Here is a 20,929-nt window from a genome sequence, read left to right on the forward strand (position 1 = left end):
TATCATTCTTATTTAAATTATATAAAAACTTGTGGAAATGGATACAATTTCAAATAAAATAATTGATATAAATTTTTAAATTTTAGGGTACGACGTTCATTTAGCAAGTGCAGAACAAACGGAAAGTGACGAGGAATGTGCTGGCGCTGATTCCTGGTGCGCTTGGTGGGTGTGGTGGGAAGGAGGTAGATTATCGGTGGGAAGAGGAGCTGCTCCGTCTGAAAGAAGACTATTGGTGTGGCCATTGACTTCTGACATGAGGATTAAATATGTTGGTTTCAGTGCTTTGTGGGGTGATAAAGCTGATTTTAGGTAAGCCACAATACTAGTCACAATAATATTCAATAAAATACTGTACTCAAATTATTGTTAAATATTCATGTTTTTTTTTTTGAAACAGTGTTAGGTGTATAGAAATTTTGTGCTTCGAGCTCTCAGTACTAAAGTTAATAGATCTGTTATGCATATATATACCGTTAGCAAAATTGGTTAGTCAAACTAAAACGTCATTAAAATAAAATAAACTAGGTAATTCATTATATTTTTTTTTTCTTATCAGGATATGGAATTTCAACGAAGAGGCTGGTTTTTCCCAAGTGCTTGAGTTAGGTCTTCCACATGGTGTAGTTCCTGGATCAGCTAGTGGAACATTACTCGTATCGGGTGGTCTACATTTACCGTTATACAGTCTTCAGACGGATGTTTCTGATCAATGGGCAGATGTTTGGAGAGATTCGCAATTATCAGCTGCATCTGCTAGCCTGGCGCCCTTATTAGCTTTAGAACATATTCCACATCTAGTTGATGAAGCAGAGAGAGAAAGAATTTTAAAGAAATTACCGGAACAGGTAATTAGCGCTACTTTAACTACAATGTGGATTATATGAAGCCCAATTTTTACTAGGGGATTTCTATTTTAAGCCAATTTTAGTAATTTATAAATAAGTATATCTTTATATAATTAATTGTTTCAGGTTCAGATTCTTCTATCCTTCCGGAAGAGCGATAATTCTTTCAGCGATCATCCAGCAATAAGCAGTCACTTATCAACGATTAAAATATTAGAAATTCTTAATAAAATACAATCTTACTACCCGATCGATCCAGCACTCTTAAAATCCATAAAAGACTGGATTCAGACTAGGCAAAATCCAGATGGGTCATTCACACCTCTGGCAGCCGATAAAGAAGTTGACTATTATCCGGTTGAAATAAAAAATGTTAATAATACTGACAAAGAAGTTGATGTAAATGAGTACTATTACTATGATAGGGATGGAAATATGACGCAAGATGAAATAGAATGGGAACGAACAGTGGAAGTTACAGCTGAAACTCTGGTATCATTATTAGAAGTTGGTGTTGAAAATCAAGTAAGTTCAGTACCATTATTAATAAATATGTATTTGCTTATGCATGGCATGTATATTTTTTTTAAATCAAATTAAATTTGGATTTAAAATCAATCAGCTTTTTTATAATATGATAGATAAATAAACTAACTTTTTATTTTTTGTGCTTAAAAATGAAAAGGTAATTTAATGTATAGCTATTTATTAAATAGTATTAATATTTATTTACAGTTGGATGCGGATGTAGCTAAAAAAGCTCAGGAATATTTAGAGAAAAATCTGTACAATTTAACATCGCCTGCAGCTTTAGCTGCGACAGTATTGGCTCTTGTTTTAGCGAGGTAATTATATTTTGATATCATATAGCTATATGTAAGAGTCAAATCGTATTGAGTACCATGTTCTAATATTGTAAAGACTTTGATTTCCACATTTATTATGTGATTTGGCTACATAAATAAGATATTATTCTGAAAAAAGATCCAAGTATTCATTTTAAATCATTTAGAACCATCATTGTTACAACGTCTCAACTCTTAAATTCCGTCTTTTCAGAAGCCCTATTGTTCCGGAAGCACTAGTAATCTTACGAAATGCGTCAACTACCGAAGAAGGAGAGTTTGGTTGGCCAGCTCCAAGGAAAGATGCTGCTGATTGGTTACTAGAAGAAACCACACGGAATATCAAGACTACATCATATGGTAAGAAATTATTATAATATAATTATATTTATATTATTCAAGCACAAATCGTACCTGTGACAACATATACGTATGTTGCATATACGCAATATGTTAACGTAAATGCGCGTATTGTAACTTTGCCAAAAATAGTTACTAATGACATTTGTGTAGTATAAAGTACAAATCTATACATAATATAATATAATCTACATATAATAAAACCGCTTTTTACTAAATACTTACTAAATATTCTGTCTGTCTGTTTGTTCCGGCTAATCTCTGGAACTTAGCCTACAAAAATAACTTTATTGTTAAATTCGAACGCGCATGAAGTCGCGGGCATAGTTAGTCTTACGTAAATGAAATGAAAAAATAATCCAATATTATTATTATTATTATTAAATACTGATGAAACCTCATTTTTTTTCCGAAATAAAGAACGTTCCAGCAAATAAAATAATTTCGTGAACAAACATAAAATTGGGCTATTTGCTGCAGTATCTAAACTATATTTTTAGTGTAATCTTGAAGAAACATACGATCGATTCGTTTTAAGATTTCCCTTAAAAATTATTACAGAAGCGGTAACAATGGAACAATACGTAGCTGGAGTAAGAGTTCTTCTAGCAGCTTGCGCTCGAGGAGCTCTAGCCGAAGGTGAAGCTGCCGCAAGATTCCTGTACTACAGAGCTTCAACACTTCAACGTCACCCTAGCCTTGCCTATACTGCTACAAAAGCAGCTGCACAATATGCTGCATTAGCTCATGACAGGTGAATAACCTCATTTTTGTTGTCTTAGATTTTCGCGATTATTACACATTGAAATAAAACTAGTTTTTAACGGATTTAATCGCGTATATTAATTATTTTAACATCCCGACGTTTCGAGCACTTTGCAGTGTTCGTGATTTTGTCTGCCCGTGACCACGAACACTGCAAAGTGCTCGAAACGTCGGGATGTTAAAATAATTAATATACGCGATTAAATCCGTTAAAAACTAGTTTTATTTCAACCTCATTTTTATTTATCTAAGTTCCTTAACAATCGTTTGTATTATCAACCTCTATGTACCCAGTCGGATTTTTATTAAAGTTAAATTATACTGGATTGTATCATAATATACAGTAGACTACGTATACTGGAGAGGTACAGTCAAAGCAGACTATAAAAATACGTACATTAATTTTCTAGGCATCGGGCTCTCACAGTGTCACTAGCGACAGCTGGCATGGAATTAACCGACACATTGGAACTGCGAGCTAAAACTCCACCACGTCCTTTGCAGCTACCTGGGCTACCTACAAAAGTCTTCGTATATGCCACTGGAGCTGGTTGTGCTACAGTGCAGGTAAATGCTTAAAATAATATAAGAAAATAGTTGTAATGCAAAAACAGCAAAAATGTTGACCAAAATGAATGATGTAATAATGTATAGGTAATTTAATGAGGCAGTTTTAAAATTAAAACTTGTTTACACTTTGGAACTTTACATTCACATCTGACCTTATAGTGAAACTAACTTTTTTAATCGTTTATGTGAATCGATGATGCTTATTAAACAATTTCTGGATCACTTTCTCATTTTATTTATTTACTTTATTCTATTTATGCTGTCTGGGTATGAAACTATTATTATTCATTAATAATTCGAAAAGTTAAAAAAAGGTTAATTCAATAAATTCCTACGTTTATATTAAATTATTTAACTTTCAGGGCACAATAACTTATTCAACATACACTCCAAAACCAGAGAATGCACTTTTAAACATCCAATCCGCTATTATTGAAGAAATACGCCCCGAAAGAAGCAGCATTGAAGATTTACAAGGAAATTTACCCACGTTAATTATTAAAACATGTTTCAAGTAAGTAATGACCTTTATTTAACACATTACCTATATATATTATGATGAAAAAATACTTTACAAGCTGCAGTTTTCTTATCAAAAACTAAGTATCATAGTTCCGGTAAGGTAGACATAACTAATTATTCTTTGAACTTTACTGAAACTAAATAAAAATACAATAATACATGTCGTCTCGTATTTTGTAATAAATTAATTTAAGCTAAAGGTAATATATGAGGATTCATCAATATGTTTTAAATAACCTTACATTTTATTTAAGGTGGAAAGGCAAAGAACGATCAGGAATCCTACGTCTTGAAACATCGCTCTTCTCTGGTTATGAATTGCACTCAGTCAATCCAGTCGTATTAGATGGCGCTACTTTCGCTGATTTGCATTATGGTTCAAGAGGCGAATCTGTATGGTTCGTTTTTGCTAACGTAAGTATAAATTTGTCGCAAGGCAAAAAATTAAAAAAAAAAGCTAGGAAATTTTCCATTACAACTAGCTATAAATCTCCATGTTTCTTAAACTAATAAATAATTAAAAAATGAATAAATAATAATAAAACCATGTATGTACCAGTCTCACATAAGATTCGTGTATGTAATATCTTGAATTGTAAATATATAATTCTATTTATTTTTACAGATTAGTTCAACTTGTCCAGTTTGTGCAACCTTTGAGGCAAGGTCCAAATTTGTCATCACTAGCCTTCGACCAGCTTTTGCCAAAATATATCCTTCTAGCAGACCTGACTTAGCCGTCGAAACATTCTTCCACGCAAAACCAGGAAGTCCATTACTTCGAGGAATTACTGATGATGACTTCATAACATGGTTTGATAAAACTCAAATTGCTAGTCTTAAAACTAGCGCAAATATTGACAACATATGTGAATGTGGGCGAATTTGTAGCAGGGATTATGAATTTAGGAAGGATTATGAAAAAATGCATGATATTAAGACTGAAACGACCAGTACTACTACTGAGGTTACATCCACAGAATTGTATACGTCTAATTCTGGAAACCCTACGACATCAACGGAGCAAACATCAACCATTGCTAAGGAGGAATACACCACTAACCTCCCTGTTTCTGTAGAATTAAGGGATAACCTGATAAATATATCAAACGTTAGTACAACGATTTCAACTACTTCTAAGGATGAGCTAAGTACTAAGATATCAGATGACCCTATTATAATTCCCACTGTAACATACGTTAATGATACAGAAAATCAGAAAACTGATAATAATATTCAACCAAACATTCCAAAAATGAGTGGTGAACTTATAATACAAAAATTACCTATAACCAAAAATTATGGAAAGAAACCCGAATTGTATAAGAAACCCTTGCCAAGGCGAAAAGGCACACTTAAAGCCACTTATGGTGATAAACATGACAAATTTTTTATCAAATCACAACCAATTGAAGTCGTTTCAATAAATAATTTCACAAATATTTCATTACCACAAAATAAAACTCGAGATGCCGACATTTTGGTGAGTGAGAAAAATGAAATTACAACGCATGAACCAAATATTTTAGTTAAAGAAAAACAAGAATTGTCAAGTACTACCAGCGCAAGTATTTCCTCAACAAAACAGGAACAGAAACAAATAAAAGATAAGGTAGTGTCAGATGAAAATAATAATCATCCGGGAACTACACCAATCCCTCACACAATAACGGCTATAACAAAGACTAATATTAAAACGATGCATTACAGAACAAAGAAACCGAAACCTAAGACGCAAATAAAAAAACCTATAATACATTTAAATCAAACGGAAGAAAAACAAATTGATGATAATAAAACTGTCAAACCTGAACTAGTTGTGAACAAAACTAAAATTAAAATCATTACCGATAAATACATTGCAAAGCCATTGAAATCAATTAATAAAGAAATTCACAAAATACCATCAGCTCCTGTTTCTGAAACATCTAAATCCCTCAATAAACCCTTAAAGATTGATATTGCACCTGAAAATAAAGGTGGTTTTGAGATATTAGACAAAAACAATCTTTGGGAATTACTAAAAGAGGGTACCGATCATAACAGTTCAAAAATCGATGATAAAATTCAAGTACATAATAGATTAAACGACGTGTCAAATTTAACACAGAATAATAATAATCGTTCTTTATAAGCTCTGTTGTTATATAATATTTAAGGCACAAAGACATCAGCATATTTTTATAATATTCACTCCCATATTAAAAGAAATTGGTAAAACTAATAAAATTCAGGTCAAATTCCTAGAGCACATTCATTGTTGATTGTTAGATCGGTAACGTTGCACTAAATATTTATAATTGTTTAGAATAATGTGTGCTGTAAATAAAGGAGTGAGTGCGTAATTAGATGAGGAAAATACGAAAGTTATGCGCTGTGACTATTAAGATGTGTGTCTGTCTGTAATATTCTAATGCTCAAAGCCTGAAATATATGAAATAGTAACATAGATTTCCATCTCAAGAGACAAAGTAAGCTTCCAAATTTTTGAATTAATTCAATAACGAGTAGAAACCTTTACGCCTTAAAATATAAACAAAGTTTTAAAACGATGACTCATGTAAAGCTAATTAAAAAAACATAACTTAGAACGTGCTAGAGTTGCTGAGTAAGTAAGTTATCGATATTAATTTTATCTTAAAACGTATTGTTACTAAGGATTTAGTTTTAAACAATATCTACAGTATTATATTTAATAAGAATTTTTGACTGCATATGTTCAATGGTTGTAAAGATATATAATTTTTAGTATAGAATAATCTTTATCCTAAGGTGAATTTTGTATATACTTTCCTAGTTGCCAAGCCCGATTAAATATGATAGAAATTTCTAGCTCTACGTCTTCTTAGATCATATTCGTATTTACCCTCTAGTGATTGTATAACATAGATTTTAGCATAATTATGCGATGCCCCAGAATTTCCATCCGTCTAATCTATTCTTCTGTATCTATTGTATGTAACGTAGTTTCTTAAGTCGGCGCTAGACATCCGACGACGTTCAACTAAAGCAGTGTATTCACGATATTTTGCGAATACTCGTGCATATTTTATAGTATTCGTCTCGTCATGTTGGTGGCAAAGATTCGTAAGGTGTCATCGATATATTTGCACGAATCTTTGCACTGTATCGGCGCCGGTCTTACTGTAGCTGTTCTTAGATGCTTATGTTGTATTTGTTAGATTAGAATTTTATCTGTTCCTAGTATATACTATCTACCTTAACCTTTAGAGTCTACTCAATTGCGTCTTTATAATGTTACCTATCTAGTATTCGGGTTATTTAGATTCTAATTCATTTTCCTTCCCCAATAGCTTATAATTATTTCGAAATTTCTTGTATTACTCTTATATTTCATGTTTGTTTCTTTACTAATTAGTAATCAAGATAATTAAGTACTACAAATCAAATTACAGTTTAAATGAAAATTTTACTTAAAACTATACTGATATTTGACAAATTAAAAATAATAATGTTTTTCATAACGATTATATTGGCTTGTATTTTTTCACATAGGTTTAAGAACTAGAATTAAATGTTATATTTAAGTGTGATAAGTTCGTCTAAATGTACGGTTGTATGAATATAGGTGCTTGTGCGGAGGATACTCGTCAATTTCAAATGTAAAAAAAATATTTGATGCATTACTATATCAATATAGTATTTTAATTAATTTCTGTGCTTACTTGTAAGCTAGTCACCTATTTAATAATACCTCGATGTACTGACACAGATTAATTAGAATGGATAAAGGATACCACATTAAAATAGTGTTTTATTTCTTACACGGTGAATTGCTTGGTTGTTAATATTCATTGAAGATCATACAGGACACATTGATGTATAGTAATACAATCATTACATGTAAATTGTTTTTCTTTAAAAAAGAGTACTACTGAGTTTCTTGCCAGTTCTTCTCGGTTGAATAATTAACAAACCGGAGGTAGTGAAATATTAAAATAAACCTTGTATAATGACGTTTCAAGAGTATTTATTTGAATGACGTTTTCGGAATAAAGTATAATTTCATTTCGATTTTTTATAAAGTTATAAGATATTTATAAAAGTTTGAAGGAAAACGTTTGAGATTTTCCGTATTTGAAGTTAACTAAAACCGTTTTTGATTACTCAAAATTTATGAAATATTTAGCAGCAACACCATTAGGAAACGAAAATAGCAAATTTACCTTTTGTAAGGGCAATTTCATATATATGGTGATTATTTGTAGATCATAGGGAAATATAAAACAAAAGACGAGATAGAAAACAAATTCCTTTGTACAATCAGTTCTAACTCAAAGGATTTTTTTCGTGCGTTTGATCAAGAGCTTCACACACTATTCATGCACCAAAAACTTTTTCGTCTACGTTAAATCAACAGAGAGTTCCTGTAGATATTTACAGTTAATGATATATCTAGTATTTGTGGGTAGGTGTTATTTTATCATTATTACCAGCTATTTCTTTTTAAGCCTTGAATCGTTATCATTACAGAGTATAAAACAAAGTCGCTTACCGCTGTCTCTCCCTATGTATGCATAGATCTTTAAAATAATATAACGTATTTTGATGTGGTTTTTTAATAGATAGATTGATTCAAGACGAAGATTTATATGCATAATACATGCATAATATAGTAGAGAAACACTGATAATTTTAGCGGTTTCTAAAGTTACGTCGTAAATAAGCACATTTTTTGCGCTTACATTACAAACGCTGGCTGAACCCTACGAAATAGATCAAAATAATGTACTATAGTATTGTACACCTTAAAAAGGTCTTAAAAAAGTCCATAATGGTCTTCCTCTTAGGGATAACCCACAATAAACATTCTATATCCGTTACTTTTTACGAAAAATAATGGCATTTTTTCGAAGCTATTACAGATCTTACAGGTTTAACGACTGAAAAACTGTAAACGTTGTAAGATATTCTGTAGTATATTTAGTATCAGCATTGCACCCGTGCGAAGCCGGAGCGTGTCGCTCGTATCGGTATATAATAAAAATTACCATAGACTACTTTATTATTATGTTTTTTATTACTTCTAATAAATGTACACTGTGGTGTTAATTGCAATGATTACTTCAAAATCATTTATGTAGTTAATAACTAATAAATGAATCAGTATTTAATTATTTTTACTTGTCATAAGTGACGATAAGTGTAGTGATATGTATTGAATAAAGATTTTTAACTTTTATAATATTCAAAAAAATTTAAGACCAACTGAATTCCAATTGTGATGAAAGTCCTTTAAAAAATTGCATACAACCCCTAATCTATAACTTCACCCCCTACAAGTGTGAAAGAGTAACCTATTTATGTAGCTTATTTCGTACCAAGTTTCTTGATTTAGTTATTCAGTCTTTAAAGCGTAACAGAGAGACGAACATAGGGCCGGTTATACCATATGGCTTTTTGGGCTTCAGCCCAGGACCCCGTGGATTCAAGGAAAGAATCCATAACTTTATTAAATTAAACAGATCGTATGGTTTACAGCCCTGCGAGTCCTGTAATTAATCAAAACCGTTCAATTAATTTAATTCAAGTCTACGTTCAGATATGTCTTCGATGGGCCTCTAAGTAGTGTTAGCCCAGGGCCGAACTTACGGTCCGGCCGTGGACACATACAGTTACTTTCGCATTTAAAGTGTGACGTAAGGAATAAATGAAAACAACATATTATAATTACGTTTTATAGATTGCCTGTATTTATAACATTACAATGATTAATTATAATTGTACAATTGATGTTATTAACTAATTCTAACTACGATAACTATATGATTAGAAATACAAGGTACATGAGAAACGAGTACAAGCAATAGTAATGGTCTAATGTATTCAAATAAATATTGAACAGAAATTGATTTTGTTAACGAGGATTGAATATTACATGATATAAGGAAATAATATTATCTATTGTAAAACCATTTAGTGTTGCGTATATGATAGTACATTTTTATGTTTATACGTGGATTCGATGACGTTGCGCCCCTCATCTCCTGGCATAGGCCAGCCAAGCTGGTATGTCCGGCTTCTGTGGAAGATGAAGAGGAATATCAATTGTGATCAAAAATGAAAAGGCATGAATATTTATAATCACTAAGATAAAATACAGTCACATGTTATATGGTATGCCTATATTCTTACAGAATCGCACTACTAGCTCTAGCAGTGTAATTTTGTGAGAAATCACTTCGTATCTCGCTCGTGAAATGTTGAAAATCGACATACAGATGATACTTGTATCGTATACATTTTATTATTATTTAAGTCAATGTCGTCATTCTGACATTTCAAGCTCGTGTTCTGCAGTGAGTTTAGAGTTTCTTATTACAGAGTAGCCTGACAGGTCCGTCTTAAATTGGAATCAATGATGATCAAATCTTGGACCACCGGTAAATGGCCGAAGAAGGTCTTCCAAAAATATTATTAAAACCAGAGCGCTTGTTGTAACACACTTAAGAAAGTGCTGACTAGAGCAGTGTGGTTGAATAAGCTCCAAGTTTTCTCCGTTTTCGTGCATCTTAACCGATGATTTCGGGTTCAAAACCAGGCAGGCACCACAGAATTTTCATGTGCTTAATTTGTGTTTATAATTCACCTCGTGCTCGGCGATGAAGGAAAACATCGTGAGGAAACCTGCATGTGTCTAATTTCAACGAAATTCTGCCACATTTGTATTCCACCAACCTGCATTGGAGCAGCGTAGTGTAATATGCTCCAAACCTTCTCCTCAAAGGGAGAGGAGGCCTTAGCCCAGCAGTGGGAAATTTACAGGCTGCTAATAACTATTCCTTCATTGAAAGTAATTTAAAACTATTTATAATACTACCCTTAAAAAGGAAATTAACTCTCGAGTCGTATCTCAGATATAATAATCAATAGTAAATAGATTATAATTATTTTGATTATTTAATATATCAGCACACAAGAAGTCAATAATTCTATTAAAACGTAACTAAAACTATGTTAATGGAAATTCATGCACGATGTAACAAATCGTGTCTTATCGATATAATATAATTTTATCGCCTTAAGTATATTAAGGCTTGATTGGATTTCAAAATATAACATATTTTTTTAACAAAAAAAACCAATCCTTATATATAAAAGCTTTAAGGTTTTATGTTAAATTACTTAAATCGTGATAAATATACCTAAATACTTTTAGTTTGTCTTCTTAGAAGAAAGAAACTTACGGTTTAACTCTATTTTTTGTATATTCAAATAAAAAAATAGTTCAGAGTTCATAAAACGTTCTCCCAAGTTCCACCAGTCATAAAACCACGGACACATTCTTGAAAATTGCATTAAATAACTCTTAATGTTATAATTCTCAACAAATGGCGTTTTAAAACAATAATTGAAAGCAATCAAATCTTAATACGTAAATTATTACGTAATATACTTTTCTTTTTTTTATGATATCGGTAGGCGGATGAGAAAAATGGACCACCTGATGGTAAGTGGTCACCACAGCCCATAGACAATGGCGTTGTAAGAAAAATTAACCATTCCTTACATCACTAATGCGCCACCAAACTTGGGAACTAAGATGTAACGTCCCTTGTGCCTGTAGTTACACTGGCTCACTCACCCTTCAAACCGGAACACAACAATACTGAGCTTAGCGGTAGAATATCTGATGAGTGAGTGGAACCTACTCAGACGGGCTTGCACAAAGCCCTACCACCAAGAGACACCCCACCACAAGAATATACGTAGCATCACTTTATTTCGATAGATATGAATTGAACTACAATTTCCTTTACTTAGTTTTTTATTTCATAAATTATTTAACGTTTCAATAATACAAAAACATCTATTAACTTACAAAACTAACAAGGAAAACTAAATCAAATTGAACAGGAAGCCGCTATTAAATCATATCTTGTGATATATTGCATACAAACACGTGTTAAGCCAACCATTTATTTCCCGTTTCTATGAAATTATTACCTTAATAACAAAGAAAACTTGACTATAAAGCAATAAATATTTAAAGTAAATCCTATTGCACATAAACGCCAGGCGAACGTAATATCTGTAGGGATATTCAATGCGAGCTCATATCGTGGTCGTAAGCTATTTTAAAATCCCTTTCAAATGCAAGCGAACGCGAATATTATAGATATATTCATAAAGATTGAATGATTTTAATATGAATGTTTAATATTATCGAATGAACGGCACGGCTTTGCCTTTACGTGAAATAAAAGTAGTCTACGTCATTCTCCGGCATATAAACCATCCTTAGGCAAAAATTCAATGTTAAAATATACATAATATTTATAGTAGAGTTTTTTTTTTTTTATTTTGTGATCAAAACTTCGTTTGTTTTAATTTGAAACAATTTGTTGTCCATATTTTTAAGAACTTAATCTGTTCTAAAATATCGGGTCATTAAGATTCGAGCATACCTGCTATGAATTTTTAACTTTTACCGTGAAGTCTGGAAACCAAACCAAATAAAACTAAGACATAATTTTCTTTTCAATTTTCAAAACCGCCATATTTTCGTCTTGTTAATAATCCCTTAAAAATATAACATATTCGAACTCTTTACAAATCAAATGCCAATGTATCAAATAAAAAAAAAAAAGTCCTGAGTATATTTTTTAATTTTAAGACACTAAGGTATCTTTTCCCAAATAATGAAATTTATTAAATATATTGTTAAAAAAAATAACAGCATACGTATAATTCGTATTAGATTGGTTTGGCCGTGAAAGAGCAACAGACAGGACAGATAAAGCTACTTTCACATTTATAATATAAGTGTAGATCATGGTAATTAATCCCGACTAATATTAAATTATATGTATTTATGTATTATTAGGTTAATTATTGCTTATATTTATTTTATATTTTTAATACGTATTGTGCAATATGATAGTGCACGATGAGACTACCAGTAACTAGTAGAACTTTTGCGTTGATAATTTTGAAATGTATTTTTTTTTTATTTTGATGTTATACTGTTGGTTGTCGTAAATAAATAAATATTATCGTCCGTATTCCAAGTGTTTCCGTGCCATTCATTTTAATTGTTGTTTTTTTTTATAAAATAAGTATATTTAGGTCCGGGCCAATGTGGTACCTATTGGTAAGCGCTCATTGGTCTGAGGTATTATCGCTCATGCCTATAATTAAAAAAATATTATATTTTTTGCTATATAACAAATATAGTTTCTACCAAATTCGTGTTAGTTTAATATTTCACTTAAATATTATACCAAAATCGATTATCGAATTTATCGATACAATTGTTTAATATGGAAATACTGACAAGTATTATAATTAATATATATTTTTATTTTATTATTATTCTGTAAAAAATGTTGAATGAAATAACATTTTTTTATTAATATAAATTGTATAATTAAAATCAGTTAGTATTCATCATGTACAAGACAAAAGCACGCTACAGTTACTTTGGTTCTCAGTGTTATTAAGGAAAATAATATACAGAGTGCTTATATAATAAAATTAACAACATTACGTTATCCTTATAACGCTCTACGTTACTCTACTATGTAAAATATATTTACTAGCACGTCGTCAATTTTATAGCGAAGCGTACTTTACAAAATTAAAATTACTTTAACACAAAAAATAATATTCTCAATTTTCAATGTAATCGAGTTGACTTATGACTTGTATATTTAGATTTTACGGCAAAGGTTTTATTCCAAATATTAGTTAGAATTTAATATTAACTAATTAAAACTAAAAAGACGGTAAAATGCTTTTTTTTTTACTTCTATTAAACTAAGCAATTCTATTTTCAATTTATATCGACTTTTTTCTAGGACTGACATTCAAATATTTATTTTTGCACCGTTAACTCGATATAATTAAAATGTTCCTCTTTTTATAAAATTGTGAAATGCACTTAAGTGTCAATGTCCACTTATATAATAAAAACGAGTTGTCATACGCGCCTTAACTTGCGTTTTAATGATCGATCGTCAGGTGCTTAGCAAAGAAAAGCCTATTTCCTTCCTTGGGGATGTAGCGTGCTTCATACGAAATTTAATCATAATAGGTTCTCATTTTTTTTATGTTATAGGGGGCAAACGAGCAGGAGGCTCACCTGATGAAAAGTGATTACCACCGCCCATGGACATCTGCAACACCAGAGGGGTTGCAGGTGCGTTGCCGGTTTTTTAGGAAGTAGTAGTAGTAAGTCGTATCGGTTCGGAAAAACCGCCGGCGAAAGCTGGTTCCACAGAGTGGTTGTTCGAGGCAGAAAATGCCTTCAAAATCGCGCTATTGTGGATTTTTAAGATTTTTTTTTCATTTATAATGTAAGTATATATGTTAGTCTAAATCAAAAAATAAATATATTAAATTGTATAAATTTTAATGAAATTAGATACTTACTTCCAGATCCTTAGCCCAGTTGGAGAAAGCATCGGAGCGTTTGCCAAACCTGTCGACAAAAACTCATGTTACTTCATATTCAACATTTATTTTTATTTCATGGTTGAAATATTACAAAGTTATTATTTTATTACGTCATTATTTCTTAGCAAAACATTTTAAACAACGTAGATTATTTTAAAACAGTGCAAATTTAGATATTAAATATTTACGTATTTTAACCTTTTTAATATCATCATTATCTTAATTGATGTTAATTATTATCTAGTTTCTCTTCTACACTCGACATCTCGACTTAATACGACTTATAAATTTAACATAATATACAAACCGACACCGTGTCGGAGAATAATGTTAAGTGAGATTATTATAGTGAAATATTAACTTTTTTTTATGGCATTGGTTGGCGGACGAGCCTATGGACCACCTGATGGTAAGTGGTCACCACCGCCCATAGACAAAGGCGCTGTAAGAAATATTAACCATTCCTTACAGCACCTTGCACCACCAACCTTGGGAACTAAGATGTTACGTCCCTTGTGCCTGTGACTACACTGGCTCATTCATCCTTCTAACCAGAACACAAAAATACAGAGTATTGGTATTTACTGTATAATAAATACGTTTAATCGATATAGTACCTACTTGCAAGCCGCATTTTGCAACGAATACTTCATATTTATATCTTAAATAGTAAAAAAACTTCATTCCGACGAAAGCATAATTTAGATTATTTATATTTCTAAATAGAGTGTACCATTACAAAAGATTAGTTATTTTGTACAAAAATGATACACAAACGGGTCAACTTTACTATATCGTTGTGAGTGACAGCTACGCTTGTCATTTGTCAAAAGTCGTACTACTTTACTTGTGTGCGTGTACTTCGTGGCCTGTTGACAAATATTTTGTCGACTTGTTCTCAGAAAAACTCAACAGTGAAACAGTTTATAGTCTATATAAGATTTTTAAATTAACATGGTCATTTTTATTACTATCAGTATGTTTTTTTATTTTTATTTGGTGGAGCTCGATATTTCGACATTATCTACGAATGTCTTGTTCACGAGATCGAAGTTTGCGAGTGGATGTTGACGGCATTAGAAGTGTCCATATCGGACTGCCTCCTTTCTCGTACGTTTGCTTCGTAAACACTGGTTACTACTACCATTGTCACTTTCATTCCTACTATTTGTTTTATGTGCACTCGAAACTCGATCCCGTATTCCGTATCGATTCGCGATTTTTTTATATTATTGTTCAAGGGTTTGCATATCACTCCATCTCCACTCCACCTCCACCTCCACCAAATAAAAATAAAAAACATGGTAAATATCCCGTTTTAAATACTGATAGTCTATAGTCTATTTCTATCGAAGATGAAATAGACTTTATACTGTTAAATAAACAAACCTTATGATTTCTCATATTTCATACGATTTTCTAATAGCTCACCTACATTGTACACTGCTGACAGTACTTAATTAATATATCTTTATTTATAATAAAATACTATTTCATTTTAATACTTATATCCTTTTTATTCCTACCAAAGTTCCGATAACGTTCAAAACGCCATTTTTTCTTAAATCCCTAACGAATATTATATTATATTGATTATTATATCTCGACCAAAGATATCGCGTCATTCGATGTGAAATATATATAAACATATCTAGACATATAAATAATAATGACTAGCAGCCTCATCTTAAAAATACCTTCTATATTACTTGATACAATACAGCAAGCCGTTTTTGTATCTCATAAAATAACAAACTTGACTAAATCAGATTTCATTAAACTTTAAGCATAGAAATTAACTTATAATCTGCACTACACTATGCTTAAGACCACCTGCCTAATACAATAATTACAGGTAATAAGCATTTTATAGAGCATTAAGAGTTACTGAAAATTTGACTTTTCGAGTTTTAAGTGGCCTTGAATGAATTAAATATTAGAAAACCTTTGATCAAGGTTAATACTGCCAGGTATACTAACAGGAAATACGAGGAACAAAACATCCATTCTATTGTAATCGTCGTTGGGCACATAGGGAAGGGTCGGGAAACATCGATATCGTACCTTGGTCGGGTGTGGTAGGAGTAAATGCGGTCTAGTTTCTGCAGCTGGAGGAGCCGCACGGCACGATCTAACAAGTCTGGGTCGACGCGGTCCCCATCCGCAACATCACGGCGGTCAATCCTGCCAATATATCGATATCGATTTGACATGTAATCACAACACTAGCGTCGACCAAGATACGGCACCGACTTAAAAATCGGAGTCTTATTATTGGATTGAAGCGTACTGTATAACGAAATATAATTTAAGAATCTCTTGATTTATATAATTGTTAGATAAAATTGTTCTAGGGGAGTATAGACATTATCAAGCACCTTGGAATATTTGAAAACGTTGCAATCTGTAAACAAAAACTAAAGCTGAAAGAAAACATGTTAATAAAAGTGGTTTGAGAACTCGTCACGGACTCTTGACTTTTCTGTAATATCGTTTTACACGGGTTCGTTACAATCTAATCAGAAAATTGTTAAGTCGAAAGTATACATTAATCACGATATGTTTATCGATAAGCCAATATCGATACATTGCTAATTAATGTGACACTTCACTGACTCATTTAGTGACGGAGCGATCATTTTAAAAGGACATTTTGGCGGCTATATGGAAAATTTAACATTATTATTTTTCTAAGACGTTTCCTAAAGAACTTTTTAGGTTTAACATTTAACAATTCATACTAAAATTTATCAATTCAATAGTTTTGAAATTGGAACAAACAATTATAAATTTTATGAATGTTGTTTTTTTATAAAAACTTCAGATATTCAGGCACAAACTTATTTACTACCGTCGGGGATTTATTTCCAAAATCGCTTGAACATAAAAAATAAACTCCTGCGTGCGTATCGATTTAGATTAATCCTTTTTAATTACAAACTCAAATATAAACATTTATTTTTTCGTAAACTTCTGTCCACGTTCTAAATTCAAACATAAACATATGTACCCATTCTAGCAATCCACAAGCTGTTACTCGCAAAACATTTAATTAACCCCGTAAAATTAATACGTTAACTCTCGAATCTCAAATTCAATGGTCTGCAAAAGGCTGCCGACAATTGCCAGCAAAAGGCTGCTCTATTTGATCAATGTTTGTGCTGTATATATGATCATTTACATTTATAATTCCTGTTACTTACATTACATTATATATTCGTATTTATTATATTTTATACTAGCTGTGCCCGCGTCTTCGTGCGCGCTGTTTGCATTTAAGTTATTTGGACATTGTAGCGTAATTTTATTTTTATTCTATATATCATTCTAAAATAAAAGTAGCCTAAGTTACTCGTTATTCCATCCGCTATCTGCCAGTGGAAGTCCCGTCGAAATCCGTTCAGCCGTCCCAGAGATTAGCCGGAACAAACAGACAGACAGAAAGACCAAAATTGTAAAATATATCTTATTTTGGTATATGTACTGTGTATACATACTTATGCATTTAGTAAAAATGGGTTATTTTAATATTACAAACATACACACCAATTTTATTATATGTATAGATATATTAAATATCAGAACAAAACAATGATTTATCGCACAAGAAAAATATAGTTTTCGCACAGTGGTCTAAATACGACTATAACCATTATTGTTTTTTTAAGTAACCACATCTGGGTAAGTACTACCGATAATATGAGATGGTGGTATTCTATCGCCAAACACTAATACTTGGTATTGTTTTGTCCCGTTCAAAGATCGAGTAAGCCAGTGTAACTACAGGCCCAATGGTAGTAACAGCTTATTTTCCAAGGTTCGTGGCGCATTCTTGAGATGAGGAGCATTGATGACAACTAACCATTAGGTAATCCAATTACTGGTTTGCCTAAAGATATTAAAAAAAAAAATCTGTACATTTTTTTATTATTCTTTTCTTTAAATTGATAATACTAAAACGAATCAATAATAAGAAAACAGAAAAAGACACTGAACTGTTTTATTTTATAGAAGATAAAAACATTTAAAAATAAAAGAATAAAATATAAGTTGTTGTTGGTGCTTGCCTAGGTTTGAACCCGAAAACATCGGTTAAGAAGCACGCGTTCCTACCACCGGACCATCTCGGCTCAATTATCAATTATTATCATGTATGAGCTTTATTTTATGAAATTGTTGAATTTTTATAGGATATTTGCATTATGTTTGTTTGAACGAAAAATAACACACGAAACAATTTGATTGTTTCGTTTATTTTGATGTTGTTTTTAAAGCGTTTCATTTTGGTCTGTTTGTTCAGAGCAGTCTCATTTGTACTGCGACAAATTACGTTATGATACGATATTCTATCTATTTGGATACTTTTCACTGTACATTTTAAACTTAATCATAATTAGTATCTTTTTATATTGTGCTAAGTAGAAACATAAACGAAACTACTCAGTAATTAAAGCTACTTATTGTGAGTTAAATTTTTTCATTTGCATTTTTATTTTGTGAATACCAGTAGTAGTAGAGGTATTCTGAAAGACAAATCTCGAAACTCACCCCAGAACACGAGCGTGTATCTCGTATAGCGATATGCGATATTGACTAGAATAATTATAAATAGGATACACCTATATAGATATAACCTTAAGTCGATAGCCGCCATTACACGAGTGAGATACGAAGTGAATTCTTACAGAATTACACGGCAAGGTAAGTAATTTAAAAAAGTTTTCATTCCATTGTTTTCTTGTGCTTATTTAAACTTTACATGTATCCAACAATTTGAACTTAATATATAGATGTATGGATTATTTAAATACACAGAAACTTTACCGTAAAATAAATAATTGGATTATCTTAAAAGAAGACCTTTCAGCCACATAACATAGAAAAAGTGTTAAATTGTAAATCCATTTTAATATTATATTTACATTATAAATTTTAGCACTATTTGTCAAAAATTGACTACACTACTATCATTGTTACAAATAATCTTACAATTTTAAAAAAAAAACAATCATAATACCCTCTCTTTCCAACTTTAGATAAACCGCTTGTACAGTACGACATAGCTTAGATGTAGCACCCTCATATTCCGTAAAACCGATTACATCCGAATTAATTGACTTCAAAATCGTCATTCTATATTTATTTGATATTCGAAAATGATTAATTGTGTGATAAATATTACAAAATTAATAATTTGTTATATTATATAACCAAATACATTCGCCAAATTAACGATTGATTGTTTCCTTTTTTATTTGTCGATGCTACATTTAAATTGTGTCGTATTATAACTTATACTCGCTTTTCATGACTCTTCAAAACACGTCACGTAGGAAACATTTCGTAATAACGCGCAACACCACTCGCTTACTGCGATAGGGGATTAGAATACGTAAGTTTTGGAACATTTTAAAATTTAAATTTCGAATTACTTTTTTTCTAAATCATCTTAAATTTTATCAATATTTAAATAAATGATTTCAATGTTTGTCACGTTTAAATTAATTTAAAAATTTAAATTTCGAATTTTTTTTATCGTAAATCATGTTATTTGTTATCAAAATTTAATGAAACTATTTTAATGTTTGTTACGATTAAATTCATTTTAAAATTTAAATTTCGAATTAATTTCGAAAATCGTGTTATATCAAAATTTAAAGAAATGATTTCAATGTTTGTCACGTTTAAATTGATATTGAATTTGACTTGAAAATTATGGAATTAAAAACTGTTCGAAATTCATATTTATGCGATTTTTTTGAAATGCACGTTTTTATAATAAAACAATTTTGTATTGCTTTTTAAGCTTATTGTTATGTAATATAATTGTGTATATACTTCTTACTGTATTATCAGTATTGTAATCTCTTGTAATCAAAACCGGTCACTTTTGCTTATAGTGTAAACCACTACTTTTAATCTATTAAAATAAAAAAATGCTTTAAATGCGAAAATTTTGTTTAGCAACCTTTATGTATCGTGTTCAAATCTAAAGTATCTCTTTCTTTTTATCTTCGAACTTTGATTTATAATTTAATATAAATAAGTAGTAATATAGTAGTAGTAGTGTATTCCACCAACCCGCATTGGAGCAGCGTGGTGGAATATGCTCCAAACCTTCTCCTCAAAGGGAGAGGAGGCCTTTATCCCAGCAGTGGGAAATTTACGGGCTGCTAATGCAACCTTTGTTAAATATTTCTAGCTCACTTTAACGTGATAAAATATCAAAAAAAAATCTATTTATAATAGGTATGTATATGGAAGTTTGTGATATATTTAAAATTTTATTATAGATTTTTCATGATGAAATGCACGCAAACGTTTCAAGAATGAGCAATTCTCATTACAGCTTAGAAAAGGTTGGTTGTTTACCTCAACTTCGGCTTCAGGTCGAACTTTGAGTTGCAGTAAAAAGTTTAGTTCACTTTCATTATTACTTTTTATTCAATATCTAAATCTATTTTTAAATTTTATATTACAAAAATAATAATAATATTTCAAGCTACCATCCGATGAGAACGTTGATTCAACTTAGAGAAATCCTCATATTTTATTTTTTTTATGGCATTGGTTGGCGGACGATTGGGCCTCCTGATGGTA

General features: G+C 31.1%; 2 protein-coding genes across 2 annotated transcripts in view; one reads left to right on the plus strand and one right to left on the minus strand.

Moving 5' to 3' along the window:
• LOC125067301 (C3 and PZP-like alpha-2-macroglobulin domain-containing protein 8) overlaps nucleotides 1-7,653 on the plus strand; it is a 229,109-nt gene extending 221,456 nt beyond the window's left edge. The window contains exons 17-26 of the mRNA XM_047675818.1: nucleotides 87-312; nucleotides 560-848; nucleotides 975-1,373; nucleotides 1,584-1,693; nucleotides 1,908-2,053; nucleotides 2,615-2,807; nucleotides 3,229-3,385; nucleotides 3,751-3,902; nucleotides 4,165-4,324; nucleotides 4,536-7,653. Coding sequence (XP_047531774.1) covers nucleotides 87-312; nucleotides 560-848; nucleotides 975-1,373; nucleotides 1,584-1,693; nucleotides 1,908-2,053; nucleotides 2,615-2,807; nucleotides 3,229-3,385; nucleotides 3,751-3,902; nucleotides 4,165-4,324; nucleotides 4,536-6,044 — 3,341 coding nt within the window. The 3' untranslated portion in view covers nucleotides 6,045-7,653. The remainder of the gene's footprint in view (nucleotides 1-86; nucleotides 313-559; nucleotides 849-974; nucleotides 1,374-1,583; nucleotides 1,694-1,907; nucleotides 2,054-2,614; nucleotides 2,808-3,228; nucleotides 3,386-3,750; nucleotides 3,903-4,164; nucleotides 4,325-4,535) is intronic.
• A 1,987-nt stretch (nucleotides 7,654-9,640) lies between these two features.
• The window catches only part of LOC125067282, a 33,355-nt gene continuing 22,066 nt past the window's right edge, over nucleotides 9,641-20,929 (minus strand). The window contains exons 3-5 of the mRNA XM_047675781.1: nucleotides 16,394-16,513; nucleotides 14,306-14,354; nucleotides 9,641-9,953 (exon numbers count right to left, since the gene is read on the minus strand). Coding sequence (XP_047531737.1) covers nucleotides 9,912-9,953; nucleotides 14,306-14,354; nucleotides 16,394-16,513 — 211 coding nt within the window. The 3' untranslated portion in view covers nucleotides 9,641-9,911. The remainder of the gene's footprint in view (nucleotides 9,954-14,305; nucleotides 14,355-16,393; nucleotides 16,514-20,929) is intronic.

This window comes from Vanessa atalanta, chromosome 11, assembly GCF_905147765.1.
Source record: "Vanessa atalanta chromosome 11, ilVanAtal1.2, whole genome shotgun sequence".
NCBI classification, from domain to species: domain Eukaryota; kingdom Metazoa; phylum Arthropoda; class Insecta; order Lepidoptera; family Nymphalidae; genus Vanessa; species Vanessa atalanta.